The following is a 22,365-nucleotide window of genomic DNA, read 5'->3' on the forward strand; positions in this document are numbered from 1 at the left end:
ATGACAAAAATGAGCATGGCCTCTCTTTCTTTGAAGATGATCTAGAGACAATATCGAGCATCAAGAGCCCTCAATCCACCAGAAAACATGCAGGCATCAAAGCATGTAAACTAAACTGCTGTAGTGTAATTGAGAACCAATTTTAGGACTGGGTTTCACTTTCAAGGAAATTGGGACATGTGGAATTGTAGCTCAAGTGCACAGGAGCTGAAAATGCAGAGCAGGTCCAGCTGTTCTGTATAAACCCTGAATGGCCCTTGCTGAAATGATTATGCCTCAGAATACAATGAAATACATCTGATGGAGGAGAAAAAACAGGAATTGGTTGCTTGCTCTGATCTTTTTTGTTTCCACATGTAGTTTTAAGCAAAGCCTAATTGCCTCAGGTACTCTTAAACAATTAATAAACTTAATTACCTAGAGAGTATGGATGCCTATTTGGGTAGCATTTTAATTGGAGGCAGTTCTTTTCTTTGATGCTGAAGATGATCACAATCTCCTAAGTAAGGCATTAGACCACTAGAACAAGCCTTGCACAGCAAAAATGAACAAAAACATGCAAATGAAACTTAAAATGAAAAGAAACTTGCAAATACTGCTTTATTTAATTCTTACAATAGGGAGGCACTTTTACATTAAAAAAGAAGTGCAGAGGTTTCATTATTAACTACAAAACTCTAAAATATTATTCCATGAAAACAAAGAGAAATAGTGTCTGCATGACAAAGTGTTTGTTTTTTTCTTTCATTTCATTTTTATACAATTTATTACATTGAAACAAAACCTTAAAAAAACCTCTAAAAAACAACAGCAAAACCCCTTTTTGTTCCTGTAGGCCAGAAGCATTTAGAATACTGATGACACTTTGCTTTGTGTTCCTCATCTTACTTTATGCGCTTGTTGTATGAGGCAGAGTCTGACCCAGGGGCTCTCCAGGATTAATGGGTGCCACAGAGATATTATAAATAAAGTGATCATGTGTTTTATTTGATGTCAAAAGTCTCAATTCAGCTTTGCCTTGCATGCAAAACCTGCTTGTTTCAGTCATTATTCTTCAACTGAGACCCGCATGCAGAATGTGTGTGCTGGGATGGTGGAAGAGCAGGGAAGGCTGACTGCAGGAAAGGATTTCCCCTCCATGGAGTCAGAATTCTAAGCTTGTTTTCCATGCCATCCTAGAAAAGTGACCCAGTAGTAATGGCAATGAGCCCCTGAGTGTCAGCTTCTTGCTGGGCAGACTGGGAGGCTGTATTGGGTGAAAGGTGAGAGCAAATCCTGTATTCCTCTACCCAAGTGGCAAGTGAAATTACCAAGTTCAGCCAAAGCAATAATAAAAGAGATGAAAGATGGGCTCAGATTCTGCAGCACTGACCCTTGCACTTAACACTGGAAGAAACCTCACAGATGTCACTCAGAATATCCCTGGAGAAAGGCAGTCCTCCAAATGAATATTGTCACAATCCATCCTTCTGGACACACATTTCCACTTCAGTGTCTCAAGTGAAGACAGCAGAGCTGGGGTCAGGAATGGTGGCAGATAAATGTCTCTGTGCTCAATGGATGAGAGGACGTATTTATACCTCACAGCAATTGTCTTGCTATTTATTTGGTTTGGGGTTAAAAAAACCACCAGGTGAGCTGCACAGGGAGGCTTCTGGTGGTGTGAAAATGAGCTTGGAAGTGGAAAGCACACTCAAAGGACATTTAAGAAATATTGGAAGTGCTGGAAATCAGCACACCTGAGGAAAGCAATACTTTTCTAATTACCTGTTGGTTTATTAAAGTTGGCTGAGCAGAATATGGCTTTACATTCTGATGTTACTGGCAAAATTCAGGTTTTCAATGGCAGCAGGGCTCACAAATCAATCTGTTCTGGAGCTCTCTGAAGGCAAGGGGGTTACCCTAAATAAAGGGAATATGATGGATCATCAGACTGCTTATGTTGAAGAGTGCTAGTTTGATGGAAGAAGTATTTGCTGCAATTCCTTGGCTTTACTCAGCAAATTCCAGTTTGATGTCCTGTGATGCAGAGTTTCTTCCTTAAAGCCACTTCCTCTGTTTTTCAAAATTGCCTGGGGTGTATTTTAACCCACTTTGAAAGTAAATGACCTGACCTGGTCCAGAACTCTTTCCAAACTCTAAAGCTGAGTTCTAAAGACAGACAAATTAAAGCTGGTCCAGTATAACCAAAACTGTTTTCAAAAACTGAGCTACTTAAAGAAACACTTCAATTTTGAAGTTGCTTTGCCAACACAGATACAACCTGTAAACATATTCTCAGGGAGTTTGGGCTATAGATTCCAGGGTATTTTTTCCTTCACCAAAAGCACATATTACAAAACCTGTAAAGATTTTTCTTTGCATGTTATGCTTGAAAAAGTTTAATAAGTCTGGTTTCATTTAGATTCTAATGCATTAAAATGATTTGCAACTTGTAACTTCGTGCTGATATATTAAATATAAAATGTAAAATTCTTCCTAAACAGAAATTCCTAAACTTTCTCTCCAAGCTAAATATTTCAAGGACATAGCATGAACATGCAAGATAAATCTAGCTTTAAGATTTCTTACTGATATATAAAAGAATGTTTTACAAAATTTTGATCTTGATTGTCTCTTTCCAGCTGAACAGAGAGGGTTTTTTTCCTCCATTCTGTATTAAAAGGGAGCAAACCACACTGCTGCTTATTTCCCTGGCACATCTTGCATGCAATAATGCAAGCTCCATTATGGCATGAGACTAATTACACAAATTATATCTGAAAGAAAAAAAAAGTTCAATTAAGATCTGAACAGTTACTGCATGATCAGTGGGCACGAGTGAGATCTGATGTCGTTGTGTTTGGAAATGGCTTCATCCAGATCCAGCTGTCTGCTGTTGACCTTCACCTCCATGCAGCCATTATAAAATGCAGTCACTGGTGTAGCACCCAGAGGAACATCTGCACAGAAACACATTCAGTTTATTAGGCCAAGGCATGCAAATTCCTGTGGATGTTTGAGATCAGTCAAAACATGGGGAATACTCCACTCCCCATCCATTATTTAGTCACGGGAGAAAAGGAGCGATTTGGCAGGAAACACTTGAGTTATTCTCCCTTTTCTTTGAGATCAAGATCAAGTCAGCAAAGCTGAGAAAGGCCAGTAAAATGTTAAATATGCATTAGAAGGCTGTTCCCATCCAGAAACTGAACTCCAGGAATGTTTTCTGTAGTAGCTTTTCCTGTATGAACAACAGTGACGCAAGGGTTTGTTTCCTGGAGCCCACTGCTCTTGTCCTGAGCTACAAACAGATGTTTCTGGGCTTGGAGGTCACACAAAGAACTGTCATGCCTTTGCCAGGAAGCCACTCTAGATTCAAATCTGCTGCTTCTCATTTGGGGCACCCCTGGGAACTTCACATATTTTACTGCTTCCAGGTGAATTCTCTGTGAAAAACTCTCTTTATCTGCTCCTCTTTTAGGTATTGCTTGGCTTAGGGCAGCATCAGATCATGGATATGCTTCCAGAAAAAAATATGTTAACTATAAAATCAAGCAGGCATTGGTCTCAAGTCTTAGGGTACAACTGGCTTCTTACAAGCCAGACCTAAGGCCATGCAAGCATCTTCAGCAATTAGAATAAGGGTGATTAGGAGCTGATGTCAAAGGAACTCTCTTTTTTCAGGTGTTAATCACTCTATCCCTCCTTAGGAGATAGATCTGGCTATTTTATTTTACTGTAAGCTGAAGTATTGCTCAAAGAGTCCTGTAGGATTGTTCCCTTCTGCTTTTTCCCCCCAGTGTGGAAAACACTGCTGTCACAGACCCATGGAAGTTTCATTTAACCTGCATCGGCTGTGTTGAAATAACAGGGGAATACTCCCACCACTGTTTCTAGTTTGTAGAAAGGGGTATCAAAAATGGGGACTTATGGCCTTCATGAAATACATGGGGTTTTTGAATACAGAGGCTCTTTTTTTTTTTTTTGGGGGGGGGGGGGGGTGTTTGTTTTATTGTGTTAATTTGCATGTTTAAGATACCTTTAAAACTTAAAACAGAGATGACAGAAAACTGAGATTAAAGAGCGGCAAGTAACTAATACTGGCTTCTTATCTCTTTGGGATGCCTGAACAATGCAAAGCTCTGTGGCTCTGTCGACTTCTCTGTGGCTGGCAATGTACTAAAAAAGAATCATATAAGCATGACAAAGATGAAGAAGCCCAAGAAATGAGTGGGATCTTAGTTACTGTTCCTCTGTTAAACTGCAGACTCACCTGTACTAAGTAAACACTGACTCATTCCTTGTCAGTCAAGACAAGTCAGTCAAATTTGTAGCATCTTCTTAGGAATTGTGATTCATTCTTCATAAAATAATAGAGGATACAGAACAGCTCTACCTGTAGCAACATTGTAACCATGGCACCATTCAGGTTTTGACTATTTGTCACCTGGAGAAGTGCAATTTTTCCTCTTGATTCAGCCTGAAGTCAAAGTATATACACAGAAGTATGTGCATACAAAATAATCCTTGTGATAAGGATAATGTTAACATTATGTCTCAATAATGTTAACTTTAAGCTTGCTTTGAACAAGATATTTGCTGTTTGAACACATTCTCTGTCTCATAAAGATTGCCAGTCATCTCTTGTGCAGAGTTTAATTGTTGAAACCATATTCCTGACTTCCCCTTCTGCGCTTCTGACACCTGGATTATTTACAAATGTTTGCTTTTCTTACGTTTTTGATGCAGTTCCTCAATTGTGCCAGATGGTGGCATTTCAGAAACGTGCAAAGCTCACCCAACTCAAAAATCAAGACATTTCCAAATTCAAACCAAAGAGAGAGAGAGAGAGCCATGTCTTAATGTCTGAATAATGCTACTGTTGAAAAGCTGGCTGCCTCCAAAGCTGAAATGACTGGAGGAAACAAGAGGCACTTGAGGGGAAAAAAAACCTTTCTTTTTTTTATAATTGTAGGCTTTTCCTAGCAAGGGTAAGGCTGAATGCAATGAGGCTTGTAGAAACAATCAAATTAATGAAAAGAAACAGGCCTCACCTGGCAGGCCACCCAGGTAGGTGACAACATTTGCCATCATTGCTTGATGCAGAGTTGCGAGTTGCTCGGAATTGCTTCTGTCTGTGTGTGAATCAACAGTCAGTTCAAGTTCCTGTCTGGTCACTAGGAGTCCAACCTGCACTCTTCTGGGGGTACATAACTTCTTTGATTCCAGCTGTGCAACAGTGATGCTCCCAATGGTCACAGCGATTTTCTAGATGGAAGAATGGTAGATCACCAAAGATGTCACATGCAACTTTAATAAATCAAATACTTGGTTTTAGTGCACTTTGTATTTGCAAGTAGAAGAAAATATTAAAACTGGTACCTTCAGCTGGAAAAGCTGGTGCGTAACCATCACTTCTGATGATGAATGCCATTCTTAAATTAGTAAGTGAGAATGTTTTACAGGGAACAACTCTGGCTACAGTTCTGAGGTGAAATCCTGTTTCACCTATGGTTTTAAAGGTACCCAAGTGTTCACTACAGGTTTAATTTTTTGGGAAAAAGCCTGGATTAGCCACAGTGTATAATTATGCTCTATTTTGGGATGGCTGATGTAGAAGGATATAAAGGAAACATAAGGACAACAAAAACTGTTTATAATTTGGAACTAACATGATGCCATTACTGTATATGCTGCTGTCACAGTTCCCTTTCTAATCTGGGCATTTGGAAGGAAAGGTTAAAGAAAACATGATGTAATGGATTTGAGCTCAGATTACACAATGTAATCTCCTTGGCATGAGTGATTAGTGTTTAGTCACTGCTGCAGCAATCATTAATAGACAGATATTTTCTGCACATTATTACACGACCTAATTTTCAAAATCTTGAAGCAACCAGCTCCATTGCAAGTGTGAGTAGCTGTTTTTTTTAGTTTGGTTTTTCACCTGGCAGCCACTAGGAGAATTGTAAGATCACCTGTGAGTCAGAGGAGTTAGAGTCCACTATGGACAATGCAAGAGGCACTGTTTCATTAGAAACCAAGGCAAACATAACGCCAGTGTCTGTGGATGGGCGAATAGTCAGAGTCACATTTATTAGCCAATCTTCAGCACTGTCAAGATTATCTGTTTTAAAGAGAATAATTGAAATTAGTAAATCCACCTACTGATGAAAAATTAATAGGAGTTAAAAATTAGTATTTAATCTCCTTCCTACTGTGGAAAAATTAGTGCTCATTTTTGAATTTACAGAAAGAACTATAATTCTAAAGAAACCCAAGAAAACAAAACAAACAAACAAAAAACCCAGCTGACTTTTAATCCTGGATCCGAATTCAATAGTACCCAACCTTTGCAAATAAACTTCTGAAAGTAAAGCACTCCAGAAACTGAACAGATGATACTACTGGGATCAGATTTCTCATTCAAGCAAATTCCTAACAGAAGTTAAGGGAATCACTGGTGGACGTAGAAGTGTATAGTTTGGTTTGTGTGTCTTTTTAAATTTTCTTTCTTTTAAATTTCATCAGTTTCATCACCAGTCCAACAAACGACACAAGGATAGAAAAATACTTACTATAGTTGATCTGGAATGCTGCCATTCCAGTGCCAGGGTAGAAGGATCCTCTCCCCACTGCTACTAAACAGTGTTTGCTTTGTTTCTCTTGAATAACTTCATTGACTCCTGAATGTCCCTGGTTCATCAGGTTCCAGGCCCGGATACAACCATCCAGACGAGGGTTAATCTGTAGCAGAATGACAGGATTGGGGGTTTGAGTCCAAAGTTGGCATTAAAATGTTAATAACGAGGCATTATTTTACATATCAGCTTATTTCTGTGCAGTCAATACCAGTCTTATCAATGCTACAGGTTACAGCAGTGATGCTAGGAGAATACAAAGGGCAGGCATTTGGTATCTCAGCCTTCAAAAGGTATTTCTGCTTTAACATTTCCCACTTCGCTGCTGGGAACTGGACAAAAAGAGATTGCTTCCACTTTTAAAGCTGGTGTTTTGACCTAGACAAAAGGACAGCAGATTATCTGTAGCTGAAAGAAAATGATCACTAGCAATGCTCTTGGTTCAAAGCTTTATCTTTATAACAAAGTACAAAGAAATTTCTGGAATTGTTTTCTATTGGATAAAGGGATGTTATAGCATTGTTCCATAATTTTTCTCTGCTTTTCTTTTGAGCAAAAATTGATTTTAATTTATTGAAAAAAAATCTAAACTCTGTTGAAATTGCCCATTAGTTTGAAGGCTCCTGGAATGTAAAGAAGACAGTTGCAACAACTCGACTGTACCCATTCCTGAGGCTGGGAGACTGAAAGAATCATGGGCCCTGTCCAGCCTGGGCCATTGTAAAACCTTGTAGGAACGAAAGCTCCCTGTGCTACCTGCACAGTGAATGCTGCACTTATTTAAAGCTTAGCAAAAGGCAGGACCAGGACATGAATCACCCTGAAATGCACTCTCAGCAGCAGCACTGGGGGTGATTTAGGGAATCTTAAAGCTATATTAGGAAACAGGCTACAGAATCCTCAAAGATTAGACCAGAAGTGCTGTGTTTTTACAAGTGAAGCCCTACTGAAGGCAGACTGAAAAGCTTTACACATGTTTATTTTCCAAACAGTGGTTTAATAACCACATTTTCATTTTCTAAATGGCTTCCATGCCTGGCTTGCTTCTTCTGTGACTCCCAGGAGTATAAAACTGAACAGAACATGATCAATCACTATTAGTCTTATTATTATTTAATTACCTGTTTAACAAGAGTGCCGCCCACTCTGCGAGGTAATCCTGCAATGTACACCTTGGTTTCCAAGAAACCCTGGGATTGTTTAAACAGAGTTCCTGGGCTGTTAATACTCATCACAGCCTCTTTAGCTATTTTTACACTGATGCTGTGTTCTAATTCTTCAACTGATATCTGGAATAAAATACAAACAATTACATATGCACACACACAAAAATGTAGACTATATTAAACATAAGCCTTATGAAACATGACTAATATTTCTTTAAATATCGACCTTGCAAAAGAGTTTAGTGCAGTCACTGTTTAGATTGTATTTAAACTTGATGCAGGACAGCTGTCCATATCCAGGGACATTCACAGGAGGGTAACAAACAAAATCTAACTGACATTAAGAATTTGGTGTGCTCTATAGGTTATATAAATTAGATGGGCTTCTCATCTCAGGTGCAAAGGCTTGAAAAGCAAGATGAATTTTTTGATCTAGCAGATGTAAAATTTGCTCTAAACACAAAGTATCCACTAACTGTGCACTTGATCATGCAATCACAGTTTTGAATATTCTGCCACTTTCCTTTTCATGCTTAAATTGCAATGTTGATAGCTAGAGTAATTACACTTTCCTTGATTGTTAAAAGGTAGCAGAATTTCCTGTGCATTTCTTGGTTTGTTTTTAAATCTGGGATCTGAGTGCATCATTTTAAGCCTTTTAGTAGTTGCTCAGTTTCTCCCTACTTTATTTATCAGCATCTTCCCACAGTGAGTAGAAGCAAGGGAATGGGAGAAGAAAATCCAACTTACTATATGCCAGAGCCCATCATTAATGGCTTTGCCTCCACTGGTGACTTTTGTTCCAAACTCATTCTTGAACTGGATCTCAATCTTGCCATCCCTGAGAGCCAGCAGGATCCATGCTGAGTTGTCCAGGGACTCTGCATAAAGGATAACGCCCTCTGCGTCGTACGTCCGGAAATCAAACTCTGCTGTAAATCTGGGTTGTGAAGAAGGAATCTTAATGAGACAACAGGAAAGGTGAAATACTGTACAGCCTAGGATAGCTCGTTAGTAGGGCTAGAGAAAGGTTCACAAATAATAACTTTTGGTGTCCCTGTATTTGAGCAGTTGTGATTTTTGCACAGTTAGTCAAAAACAGAATGGAGCATAAGCCTTGCTCACTCAAATCCAGTGGGAAAGTTTTCAGGTTAACACCCTGACCTGGGATTTGAAAGAACCTTGCTGCAGTTCTCAAATCCACTCTGAGCTTTACTTGTGAAGGATATCCCACTCCTCTGAGTAAGGAGAGATGTAACATTCCTATTACATTTAGTAGGGATGCAGTGCAGACAAAATAGAAGATCTATGATGTGGTTCAACTGGGTTGCCAAGTGTTGTCCTGAAAGAATTATAACCTAGAAATTCGCTCTGCCTTTTATTTGCCATTCTCTCATTTGAGGATTTGTTGGCTGGATCTACGTTGAATGTGTGTATGTAGCAAAATTAGGATTTACTGTGCAGTGGAAGAGAGGAGAGTAAAAAAACAGTCTTTGGGACTAGACAAAACAGATTAAGGGTGAAAGGAGAAAGCATTCGGAAGCTGGGGTTTGCCAAGGCAGAACTGGGGTGGCTGTCCCTTGCAGCGCTGCTCTGTGTCCCTTAGATGGGGCTGTCCTTCACTAGACACACCAAACACTGCTCTGTATTTACACCAGACTTCAAACATTTATCATCTCAGAAAGCTCTTCCAGGACAGCATTAGTGCCCAGTCAACTTGGAACAGAGGCAGAGGACAGAGTTCTCAGTATTTATGTCCATCTGTACGGTTCTGAGGCTCCGGGGATCACCAGCTCAGCAGCTGCTGCTGCTGTTACCTGCCAATTGTTTGGTCACTAAGTCAGGGAACGCTGCAATTCCGGCTGCTGCAGCAAAGGAGTCCAAGAGCAATAAAGGGGTCAGTGCCACAGGCAATCGCTCTGACAGCTGTATAGCAAATCATCCAGCTGGTGCCCCAGACAGGGTACTGTGCTCTGTGGGTGTCCTTGGAACACTCTGTGTGTGAAAGCAAGCCCAGGGAGGGGCAGGGGGGCAATGGCCTGATTTTGTTGCTCAGCAGGATGGGCAGAGCATGTCCCAGCTTCTGCCCGGAGCAGGGGTGAAGCAGCAGCAGCATCCAAACTAAAGCCATTCCCATGTATAACTGCATATACTGTAACTATTTTCATGGAACGTCTGAATTTGATGTTGCTAGTTCTAAATGCCTTCCTGTTTAGTCATTCATTCATCCATTCATCATATAAAGGTATCTTATATGGGGGAGATGGTGACAGGATTTAGGCATGCAATGCATTCTTCCTAAACCCTCAGAAAAGTAATGGAAACAAATGTCATTCCAATGGATACTTTTATCAACAGCAAATGCTTACCTTGTGACATTTGGCAGTTTGAACTTTAAGTAGAGAACAGGAATTCCTATAAATTGCTCTGCCAGGTAAAGCAGTTGATAATTCTTTTCAAGATTCAGTGGGATACACTCAGTTACAGACTGAAAATGGTAGAGAAAAAAAGGTTTTTTTGATTTTTTTGAACTTGAATATCTATGTACAAATGAAATGGTGTGGTTTTGCATTTGCTTGAACCATCAATTATTTAAAGTGCTGGAGGATAATCCAGGTTGACACACAGATCTGGTGGACTGAAACTAATATTTAAATATTTAGTTTTTGAATTTAAAATTCCAATCTTCCATCAGGCACTTTTCTTTCACCAGGCATATATATGACACCCACCTCCTAGGGAACTACCAAGCTCTGTTATTAAAGTTCTGCGGAATCTAAACCCACACAGATGTTAGAAGGGAAGAATACAGAGCTGTATCTTGGGAAGACTGTGTTAAAGAGAAATTAAAGAATCACAGTGCTTATGGACAAGTAGGAGTTTCAAAGTCTCTTTGGTCAAATTTGAATCCCTCAAAACATTCGGCGACTGTCTTCTACTCTGCCTTTGCTCTTCCTGATGCAGCAGTTCCATTAAATGTACAGGTGCTCTTCTTGAATTTTATGACCACTTCATTTTATGGCTGCTGGTGTCACTAGTCTTTAGATTGAACATATTTTCAGCTGACTGAACATTTTTTTTCCCCAATTAAAAGGCATGAAGCTAACTTCCAGATAGAGAATTAATCACTTTTGAACAACAGTACTGAAAATAAGGGCATCTTCCAGCCTCATTACATCTCTCCATTTCAAGGATGAGCAAAATGAAATAGAATGACTGCCAAAGTGTTGTTCATTAAATTTCAGAAAGTACAAACAAGACCTAACACACAGATGCTGGAACTTGTGTCAGATCTTGTTCCTGCAGTTTAAGCCAAATTTTGTTATACTCTGTTAGAGGTGTTTTATTGTTGTTAAAAGTGTTTTATTGTTGGCAGTTATCTGAGCTCACTTCACATAACACCTCAGACTGCCTGAACTTTTCAAAGTATAAAGAGAGAACCACTGACAAAAAAAAATCCTTGGACTTCAATCCTTGAATCCCGATTCTCTGGAGTTTCAAACTTTCTGCTCCTATGAAGTGTAAATTTTCAAACTGATCAAGAGCAGCCAATCTTAGCTGCAGGATGTTCTCCAATGGGCAAGAATTACTGAGTGCTTTTCCTTAAGCTATGGCAGATGAGAACTGTGGAAAACAATCCAAGGGGTTTTTTTCAATCCAAACATAGTAATTCTGAAATAGTGAGTGAAAACTTTTGCACAGCCTAAGGAAAACTTGGGAACATATGGACAAAAGGAACATTCTGTCTCTGAGTAGGCTGAACAGGAATTATTTGTTTGATAGGAGAAAGCTAAGGCTTATATTGGAAGCAGCAGGGAATAAAGATGCCTGGCTAAAGCAAGCTGCTTTTGACAGGACTCCTGTAAATGAGCATGCATGAACTGAATGGCATCCAAATCCCTGCTGCTTTGTGAGCCAAACCATAGATCAGAATCTCAGGATTTTTTAGTCAGTTCTCAAATAGCTTCCTATTTTCCTTAATCTCAGATATCCTCTCATCAAGAAAGACCCAACTTGGTGATCTTCCACATAGAATTTTACATAGCACAATTTTACCTCACAATTCTTCATGTCCTTAGAGAGCTTGAACCCTTTCTTGCCATCACAATAGCAGCTGTAACTTCCTGGTGAGTTCACACAGAGTTGAGCACAAATATTTTCAGCACATTCATCAATATCTAGGGGAAATTAAAGCAGACAGAAAGATTTTTTTTTTCATGGCACAGACTGAAAACTAACACAAATTAATGGAATAATGGACTAGAGAGGTTCTCTGGAATCACATGAATCTAAAAGGTGATTTAATAATCTAATAGAGGCCTGGAGTGCAGAGCTGGAGACAATTTGATCTGATTTCTGAGGTGGATGGATCACAAGGTGGGTGGATAGTGAGAGACCTCATAAATTGCTACCACAGATGGCACAGATCCCATTCTGGGTTTTGTCTCTTCCTTTCCTTGTAAGATACAATGAGAGCTCAGATTATTAGAAGTACATATGGCAAATATGTGAAGAAAAGATCTGCTTTATCAATATAAACCCTAAATAATCTCAGGGGAAAATACCTTTTAAAATAGCATACAATAACTTCATAATGCCTAAGTTTCAGACATCGCCTACTTGTGAAGAAGAATAGTCTGATTTGAGATGTGATTTAAGCTGAATTGATTAAAAGAACTTCATTTTGTATTAGTAGGTCGTGCAAAATAGGTAATTTGGCTGTTTGAATAGCCAGTGTAAATTTTACATTTCTAATATAGAAACAAAATCTCTCCTTGACAAGAGACTCCAATGCAGGTGATTTGGGCTTCAGATTAAAGAAACTGGAACATTTATTCTGAAGCAAACAGCCCTTCTAGTGGGAAGAAACAATTTTGTATGAATGCATGCATTTAAATCTGGGGGGTTTTAAGACTAAAATACTTTTTTTTTTTTGGATGTTGCTTGGAGGAAGAAAGGTAAGGAAAAAGATAACAAACCCTTTTCTGTTCTTCAGTCTAATAGGATCTGTCATCATAGAGATAGCTGTGCATAAATGTATGTAAATTCAATTTTCCTAATAAGCATAATTGAGTTTAGCCACCTACAAGCAATGCGACAATGAAAAGCTCATGTCATTTAGTATTTCTGTAAGGCTACATTCCTGTCAGGCTGCACAATCCTGTCCTTAGACAGGATTTGGTGACTCATTTAATGTGGTTACAACAAGGTCTAAAAGCTTAGCAGCATAATCCTCCTGCTAGGGAGGTAAGACTTTCCCTGCTGGACCATCGTCATCTTGCAACCTCCTGAATCCATGCTCCAGTAGAAACACAACACTTTGGTGGGTTGCATCAAATTGAATTTATCTGAAGGGCACCCTAAGAGGAGTAAGAATTAATTACTGTGAAGTTTTTCTCACTTTGGTACATGCAGGAACAGAAAACTGTCAGTAGTGTTTTAATCCCATAGTAACTGGACAAAGAGCCAACACCTGGATATGTAATCACTGCCACTGTGCAGAGCTTTGTCACAGGAGACCTGCAGGAAAAGCCATGCAGCAAAATATTCATGGCCACCAAGAAGCTGCTTTTGTGTCCTTTTGAGCAGTAATATAAGGCAGCTTTTAAAATAAAAACCAGACACTGATAGGTTTTGCTTAAACTGATAGTGTAGATTTGTCTTCATTGTAAAACTCTAAGAGCTGTTTACAACTGAAATTTAATTTCTGGTGTACAGTAGACAGAAACTTTAACAAGCAGAGATAAATAAAACAATCTAAGACAAATATGGAAGTACTTTCAACACTGGAGAAGTTATGATCTTTGTATGAGTGGCCTCTTTCTATTTCACTGCTAGCTATCAATACTTTCAACTTTCCTATGATTGTTACAGAACTTTGGAAATTTTTAGTTTCAGTTTTTTATTTCAGAAATATTCTTTTGGAGCAGTTTCTTTTTTCACAGTTCCTTTTCTGGATATTTAGGAGTAGTTTTATTTGACATTTGAGGCCTTTATAAAAAAACTTAAAAAAAAAATCTTTAGCGAACTGCCGTGCTGTCATGTAATACAGCCTGACAACCTGATAAACAATTCAATAAAGAATATGAAGATTAAGAAATACACCCGTAGATGAAGAGCTGAGTTTGGTATAGCAGTGGATTAAGAGAAGCAAAGGGGAAAGGAAAGATGAAAGATATGAAAAAGGTGGAGTTGGGGGCAAAGACCCACCTTCACAGTTCTTGGAGGTTGAATTATACGTGTAGCCCTCTGGGCATTCACACTCGTATCTCCCCTGGGTGTTTTTACAGACAGCTGTCCCACAGATGTTTGGATCTAGCACACATTCATTTATATCTAGAAACACAAATAAGGCATTAGAAAACAACTCCCACTCTTGCACACCATTTTTCTCCCCAACCTTATCCAACACTGCACAAACTGAGTGAGGCTGGCAAATTTTCTTGGTAGCTCTGCCATGTCCCAGCAGACTAGAGCTACAGTCAGAAAGATTTCCAAAGGGCTGTAAAAGACACTTCTGCATGACCCCAGTGAAAAAATTCTCTGCCTGCCTCTCTTTCCTATCTCTTCATGCATTCTGTGGGTAACAGGGAAAGGGATGCATGTCTAGGAAGGCAGAGAGAGAAACAGGCTGCAGGTTTCCCATAAACTGAACCAGACTGCATAGTAAAATTCCATCTTGGAAAAAGACATCCAGAAAGACAGGAGATAATCCAATCAGAGGTTCTTCCATGCTACAATCAATTCATGTCAGTTCTCTTTTAATTGGCTATGCTGAGAGGTGTTCAAGTCTCTCACTGTCTCTCTATCCCTCAAACCATTTTAGTGTCTATCTTCTGTCTTGTTTCCAATTTGTCAATGTCATTTTCCCACAATGCAAATGTGACAATGGGATTTAGGGTATAGTATCAATCTTACTAAGTGTCTCTGAGACAGAAAATATCAGATCCCTGGTAGTACTTCACTCTCACTCGTGAATGCAGGGATCATTCTGGTTTTCTCTGTGGTTTTGTAGCAGTTGTGGAAATGGTGCTGCACAGGAGATTCTGCCACTGGCTTGCTTGGAGTCCTGGAACTGTAGTAAGTGAGACCTGCCCTGAATTCAGATTACTTTTCTACAGTTAATAAGGGTATTCTGAATTCCTAGTTGTTTTAACTTTGTAGTTGCATGTTATAAAATACCTGAATGCAGCTTATTGAATGATGAAACTAACACTCAAGGTACTAAGGTATATTGGTCTATTTTTATCTTTGATTACTTTTTTACCAGATTTTCCACTATCTAACCAATTTATCTGCTTGCCCTCTTTCATAAACCCACAGTCTTCTGTCATTCTGTCATGTCTTTAGAGGTTATTAATTCACAAAAATATTTAGACTAAAGAAAGTGACAGTGGAAGATGGCCATCAAGTTTAGCCTCTAAAATTATGACATTTTCCAAAATCGCTGCCATAATTTGGTACTAAAATATGACATTAAAATGCAATGAAGTTGCAATTTTTTTCTAGCTATGCAGTAATAACTGCTAATTATGTCAATATACAGTCTTTATTTGGAACAGAATGAAGCCTGTAGGTCGTGGCCAATGTTAGACACAAGCATGTACAGAAAAAATGATGCTGAGTGAATCAAGGAAAAATCATTCTCTCCATTAAGAGGTTTTTTTTCATTCATTAATAGTTTCTTCTCCAACAAACTTCAAACTGCAGAAAGAGCAACGTGGCTAATTAGGAGTGATTTAGCCTAAATCAGTGTTTACCAGAGAGAATTTCCATGGTAACAATATCAGCTATTCCCTTCACTTTAGATTCTTGTTTCTGCATACTTAAAGGACATGCAAAACTGGTGAAAGACCAAAATAAGATTTATGGAGCTCCAATAATGAAACAGAATCTCCTCTGTAGCTGTTCCCTCTTTCTTTCCTTGCTTCTTCACCTGGTTCATTATGTGGCTGCCCAAATACCTGCGGTGTGTAAGGAATGAGCAGCCAAATTAAACCAGGACTGGATCTTTCAGAGGTAATGCAAGAGCAAGTACGGAACTATTGGATCAAGCCCTGCCCTCTCTCTGGTCAGAAAGCATTGTGGTGGCATGGAAATGTGTTCCCCTGAAGCCTCCCTACCTCCACAATCCCGTTTGTTGGAATGCATGAAGTAGCCATCCTCACACAGGCAACGGAAGCTCCCAGGGAAATTGGAACAGCGTTGGCTGCAACCTCCATTCAAGTCCTCACATTCATTTATATCTATAAAGAAAAGGAAATAAAACTCTGCTGAGAAGAAGGCATCAGCTGACCCGCTGCAAATACAATTCAACAGCAGAAATGTAATTGTGCTTCTGGAAACCAACATCACATGGAATTGAAGGCTGTACCTTCCTCACAGTTCTCTCCTCTCCATCCTGCTTTACAGACACAGGTATACTTGGCTTGCCCATCTATGCAGTCCTTATATCCATCTTTATGGCATGGCAGGGGGCTGCACTGGTTTGAAATTTCTGTGGGATGGAAAACATGGAAAATCTTTGTTATTTGGGGTTATTTCTCCTTAAGAATCACTTTAGTCTTTTTTCTTCTCTTCTTTACAGGTACCTGCCATGAAATAGGAAAGGTCTTGATGAATAACATGAAGCACCCCCACAACAATCTTGCTACTCATTCTATCAGCAAGAATTTTTAAGTGAGTGAGTACATACAAAACTAGCAGTACTTTTTCTTTGTCAGGCAGAAAACAACTAGAGGACAAATTACTTGCAAAGCTATTCCCTGCAAGATGTGACCAGACTTGATATTATTATATTTTAAAGATGTATTTCAGTTTTTTAAAGAGCAGTGCTCTCTCCCCATCATACTACTACAAATTTCACTAGAAAGATCAAAGTCTCAAAAATTCAAGATTAGAAAGTTGAGTTTCTCTGTTCAAGAGTGGTCAGACAAATTGGTAATTTATTGCATTACTAGAAACTGATCTGGAAAACATGTTCGGTCATAACCACGTGTAGTGTAATTATTAAGGATTTTTTTGCCTTCCACTGCTTTCAGTGATAAAAACAGTGTCAGATAGTTAAGGATAAGTATTCTTATCCAAACTAACTGAAAGTTTCTTTGATGTAACCAGGCTGTAGGAAGTTTAGAGAGACGTTTAAACTGTGACAAGTAGGAAATATTGTAAAAATGGCTTGCTATGAATTTACTAGAAAGAAAACAATTCATGCTGGACCTGTGAATGTACAGGCATAAAAATCAAGCATTTGAGAAACATCCCAAGTTTCATGCTTTGTGACTTTTCGTTTGGAACTGGAGACTGTGCTCCAAATAGTATTTGATTTTGTTTTGGTCTTTTTTTAGTTGGTTGTTTGGTGGAGGTTTTTTTTTGTTTTTGTTTATTTGTTTGGTTTTTTTATTTTGAAATTCTGAGCTGGTAATGTAACTATGGGACAAAGAGTGGTAGAAATGACAATTAACAAGAGAATCTCTCACTCTACCTGACAGAACATGACTTGCTAGAGGCAAAGGCTTTGGCATAACTGTTACAGATGTGGTAAAGTACAGAGGGCACACTGGGGAATATTGCTGGGTTGGTGTAGGACATTTCTGTTTGCAGAAGAACTCTGCCTTCCATGTTGCAGTCATGTTGTGTTCCTTTAACTTTATAAAGTTAAAAGCAGTCCCTTAAACTGCTTTCTCTGGAAATGCTCTGTCTCACCTCATGTTTTTTTGTCAATTTCTGGTTTTGATTATTGAGTTTGCCTGAGCCAAACAACTATTTGTCTCTTTTTCTGTCCCTGTGAACTGATTTTTAGGCACTGTGTGCTCCAACATCAGCACTTACCCTTGACACAAGCCCTCAGGTCAGCTGGAGAGTCTGGAGTGACTGCAGCCACCCTGAACACCCCTGCTCGATGGGAGGCAAGGCAGTCTGCAAATGCAAAGCCACACATTCAGCTCGGGGTCCAAACAACTCATTTACACTGAAATTACACCACTTGCTGCATGGCATCTTCAAAGAGCCTGTTCTCACAGCCTGAATTGTAAAACTGGTCAGGGCATGTTAAGGACAGCTGATCACAGCCCAACCTTCAGAGAGCCTCTGTGAGGATCTCAGCACACAGGACACTCTCTGCACTATAATCAGCATGGAAATAATCCCAGTGCTAGGGGCAGAAAAACTAAACCAGTATTACCCAAATGAAAGCATCACTGAATCATATACTACAGTTGTTTAGGGTTGGTTTTGGTTTTTTTTTTTTTTTTTGTACTTACTTAAATATTTGGGATAAAAATATTCCTGCAGAAAGAAAAGAAAAATAAAAGCTAAGAAAAAATTCAGGTAGATAAAATGACAGCAAAATACATCACTGAATATTTTCTGAAGTATATTGGTATTATAACCACAAAAGAAGAAAAAAGTTACTTTGAGTGTCAGAATATAGGCCTGGTTTTCTATATGACTAAAGCAGAAGTTTATTTAATACAGAAAAGACTTGGTGCAGGGATTAAAATACTGCAGTGAACTGGACAATTGCAAAATGAAGGCAATGCAAAAGAACTGGTTGTCAAAATTATTTTGAAAATTATGTATTTAAATGGGAGGATCTTGCCCAGTGTTGTTATTGGGAGCTGTGAATTCCACGTGCTTCTGTCTTTCCCTCTGTAAAGAACTACTATCTATCTATGCTATAGATACTCATAAAATACTTACAGTTTCAGGATTATTTTCAAAGATTTCCCTGGCTTCTTCCCTGTTGCATAACTCTTCAATGCATTCTCTCTCTAGATTTCCCTTCTTACTTTCTTCCATGAAGGAGTTTGCTCGGCGTTTCCTCAGCAGGAACTGAGAGGCACGCTGCTGGGGTAAAACTGGGGAGAAACAAAGCAACCCTGTTATTTACCTCTTTCTGCAACAGTTGAAAAATGCTGTAAACACTGAGGAAACATGAGAATTTAACACAAAATTCTGAATTAAATGCTTAGTCAGGAGTTGATGTTCACTGTTGTTTTGAAAAATGAGAGGAAGAAATTCTAGGATTCTGTATGTGGGAGCTGTTTCTGATCAAAAAATCCTTAATCCTTAATCTGTGCTATTAATCTCTAATAGCATCTATGCCTGAAGCATAATTTACATGTCATACTCAGGACAAGATTTATTTTTTTTTTTTTTTTGGATTACAGTTATTACAAAGTGAGGTATGTAACCAACAAGTAGATAAAAAAAGCTGATTATATTACCGGTTTCAGTGATCTGCAAGTAAATATTCTGACCCTATTTAATTTATGTGAGACCAAAATTATGTCTTACAAAGTCAAGCTACCTGTTATGTGTAATTAATATAAATGTCATTTTATTTTTCAGTACAGTGAAGAACAAGACAAAGGCGAGAATGCCATCTTGGGAATACCACGGCAGACAATCTATAAATGCATTCACATTTTACAAGGTAAAACAATCATGGCCAGCTTTTATGTTTTAGATCCAGCATGAGTCATTATTTAATTTTCATGTATCTGGTTATTGTCATTTTAGTGACTTTTAACAAGTGGTGAACATCGAGAAATGACACTAAAAATGAAAGATGTCTGCTTCAATGTTCTTTGCAGAGCACACAACACTGCAGGAACAGCCTCTAAATTAGACTGCCTGGTTTAATTTTTGGATATAGCTTGTGATCAAGAGAAAAACAGATGAGCACAGCTGGAAGAAGTCCAGCTGAGTGGGTAAAAGAGTGCAGATGACAGGTGTTAACTGGAGAGCATCACACTTCCACACCTGCCCTCCTTTCCTCAGCCTCTGCACAACTTAACCATCCAGAGCTGTGTGAGGGTTGTGACAGCCACAGCCCAAATCAGCTGTGGTGGCCATCCAAATTCATCCCAGCTCCACAGAAAAGAGCCATCCAAGCACACAAAGTCAATCCAGGGCTGCCTGTGAAAATTCCTCAAACCCAGGGCACCTTCATGAGCCACACCAGCAGCCAAGTGCCAGAGAAGAGCTCCCAGTTTCTCTGTACTAGCAGGAAAGAAAAAAAATCAAGGAAGCTGACTAGAAAGAGCAGCTAATGAGGCCCAGAGGTTGAATGGAGACAGATTTAACATTTACTAAAACCACACAATCCTAAACACACTAAAGGTCTCTATCAAGTGGCAGGGAACATTCTGAAGTGCTGCAACACTGGGTAATGACCTGAAGAAACCTTTGTGCTACTGAGTGAATTTGATGTGGGCTGAGCTTGTAGCTACAAACTAATCTATTTGCTTTCGTTCTAGTAAAACTAATCATCCTGGTAAGGCAGTAAATAAGATTTCCTGAGCATAAGGTGGATGTACCACAGCTCACCTCCAAGGTTTTACAGCACACCTCTGTCTCAGAGAGCAAGTTGCTTAGAAATGAAAGAAGTGTCAATTAATTAGACTAAATGCTTTATTTCTCACTACTAAGAAAGATGCAGAAAGACCATCAGTACTGAGGCAGAAGGAGTGACAACAGAAACAGGAAATCTGTGTATTATAGCTGCTGGGTTTATTTCCATGGGAGATTTCTACCCCCACAAAGATGATTAAGTAGCTGCGGTGCACAGGCTCTGTGGTGGAGATGAGGCCTAATTCACAGCTGACTTTAAACCAGCTTGTTTTGACTTTTAGCTACATCATTGTCATTTTCACAGGTCTCACAGTAAATAAAAACCAAGAACTTTTCAGTTGTTTACATAGAGATGTAACACTTTCTACTTCATGTCTGCAGTACAGTGGGGCAATGGCAGCAAGTCTTTTCCTCTACATCAGAGCAGTTTATCCTTCTCCCAAGTTGATTTCCTGCAACTTCTGACTTTAAACAAAAGATGCAACTCTGAGCAAATTCCATGTTTTTTAGTGCAAATATTTCAATCCCCATGCACAGAATTAGCAGTGTATTTATTCATCTGTGTTTGAATTACCAGGATTATGGTAGCACCTTTATTAAAAACAAAAAATCCTGACTGCTGCTGCCAGTCTGATTACAGGAAACTCCAGCCCATTTCTGACCCTGCCAAACCAAGTTAACCCTTAATGCACTCAGGGTGCTTCATGTGGTGATCACTGAATCCCTGTGCAACTCCAGAGCCTAAAAATTTCCAGAGGTGGTGGACAGCCACTGTGTAGTGAGCTTACCAAGCATCTAAAAGTGATGCTACTAAAAAAGAAAAAAAAAATTGAGGGAGAGGATGAGATTCAGTGCTTTCTTACAGCTGTTCTGTTGTACAGATGCAACTATAAACCTGCTCAAAGTGGTCCACTTAAACATAACTTAGAGCTGCTTACCTAAGCCCAGCCAAGTTGAATAGAACTGAATAAATAGTGATCTCATTATAGGAAGCGGCACAATCTTGTTTGCACAGCTCTGTAACTCCAGTGATGAGAGGATTTTGACAAGCTCCTCAGTGACATTATGCAGCCAACAAAATAAAGTTAGCCCCTGGTATTTACCTGCACCTTCTGCAAAATCTCACCTGATGTTTGACCAAATCCACCTGCACTGAGGCTTGCAGAGGCAAATCTATGATTATTGAACCATATGAACTGCATTATTAAGCTGTTTTCTCTTCTTCCCCCTCTTTTCCCCTGCCATTCCAGAAATCCCTGGTACTGTTCAGAGCCAGGGATAGGAAACTGGATGGTATGGAGCACTGAAATTTTGGATGAGCAGCAGGACAGCTGATTCCCTGCTGTAACGCAGGGGTATGCACTGGTATGCATAAGGCATGCAGTAAGAAGGTAAGGCACGCAGTGGAGAAGATAAATGGAACCGAAAACGTGACAAAAACAGGAGAAAATATCATTATGAAATATTTATTAGAAGGTTTATTTTTAGGACCTGCTAAAAACCTTATAAAATGAACTTTCGTCTTTTTGATCCTGCTCCCTTCCTAAGTCAGAAACCCCAGCACCCGGCAGAATAGTAAACATTCAGTTTCTCTTCTGCCAGTTTAATCATTAGTAAAACAGGTCAGAACCAAGCTTGCTTTGAGCTGCAATTCTGCTTGGTTCAGTCTTTTAAGCTCAAAGACTTGTGTCAAAGACAGAATACTTTTTTTTCTTTTCTTTTAAATCTGTATGTGACAGCAAGTAGCTCTTATCTAGGCTGAGATAACTTTAACAAGGGTCAGTGCCTCTTGCCTGGACTGCACAACAAAGCCCATTTTCCGAGCAGACCCCGCTCTCCCGTGGCGTGTTCCAGCACGGGAACCCAGCTCCCTGTGCACACCCTGAGCCGCGAACAGCTCCAGAGCCGCGCACAGCCCCGAGCCCCGGCCCGGCTGCCCCGCGGGAGCCGCCGCCGAACCCCCGGGACCGGGAAGGGCCGCGATGCCCCGGAGAGCCGGGAAGGGCCGCCCGCCTCGGCCTCGCTCCGGGCCGCCCCTCGCCCCAGCCCCGGCCCCGCGCCCCCCGCCCCGCCTCGCCTCACTCACAGGTCGCCGCCTGGGCCAGGGCCATGGCCAGCGCCAGCAGCGGGAGGCACCGCGACCCCATCGCTGCCGGGGGCGGCCGGGACTGCGCGGCTGCGGCTCTGCGGGGCCGGGCGAGGCTGTGGGGGCGGGAGGG

The 22,365-nt window shown here is 39.9% G+C and overlaps 1 protein-coding gene across 1 annotated transcript; it reads right to left on the bottom strand.

The window, feature by feature from the left end:
- Positions 1-569: 569 nt before the first annotated feature.
- Positions 570-22,330, bottom strand: PROS1 (protein S). The gene is made up of 15 exons (XM_083855432.1): positions 22,233-22,330; positions 18,491-18,648; positions 18,052-18,076; positions 17,621-17,707; positions 16,164-16,286; positions 15,913-16,035; positions 14,000-14,125; positions 11,846-11,967; positions 10,159-10,277; positions 8,540-8,729; positions 7,745-7,912; positions 6,561-6,729; positions 5,961-6,109; positions 5,037-5,250; positions 570-2,942 (listed from the first exon to the last, which is right to left on the bottom strand). The coding sequence occupies exons 1-15, from the start codon at positions 22,291-22,293 to the stop codon at positions 2,797-2,799; spliced, it is 1,980 nt and encodes a 659-aa protein (XP_083711558.1). The 5' UTR covers positions 22,294-22,330; the 3' UTR covers positions 570-2,796.
- Between the last annotated feature and the right edge of the window lie 35 nt (positions 22,331-22,365).

The sequence above is a fragment of the Zosterops lateralis genome, assembly GCF_965231275.1.
Source record: "Zosterops lateralis genome assembly, chromosome: 2".
Classification (NCBI taxonomy): domain Eukaryota; kingdom Metazoa; phylum Chordata; class Aves; order Passeriformes; family Zosteropidae; genus Zosterops; species Zosterops lateralis.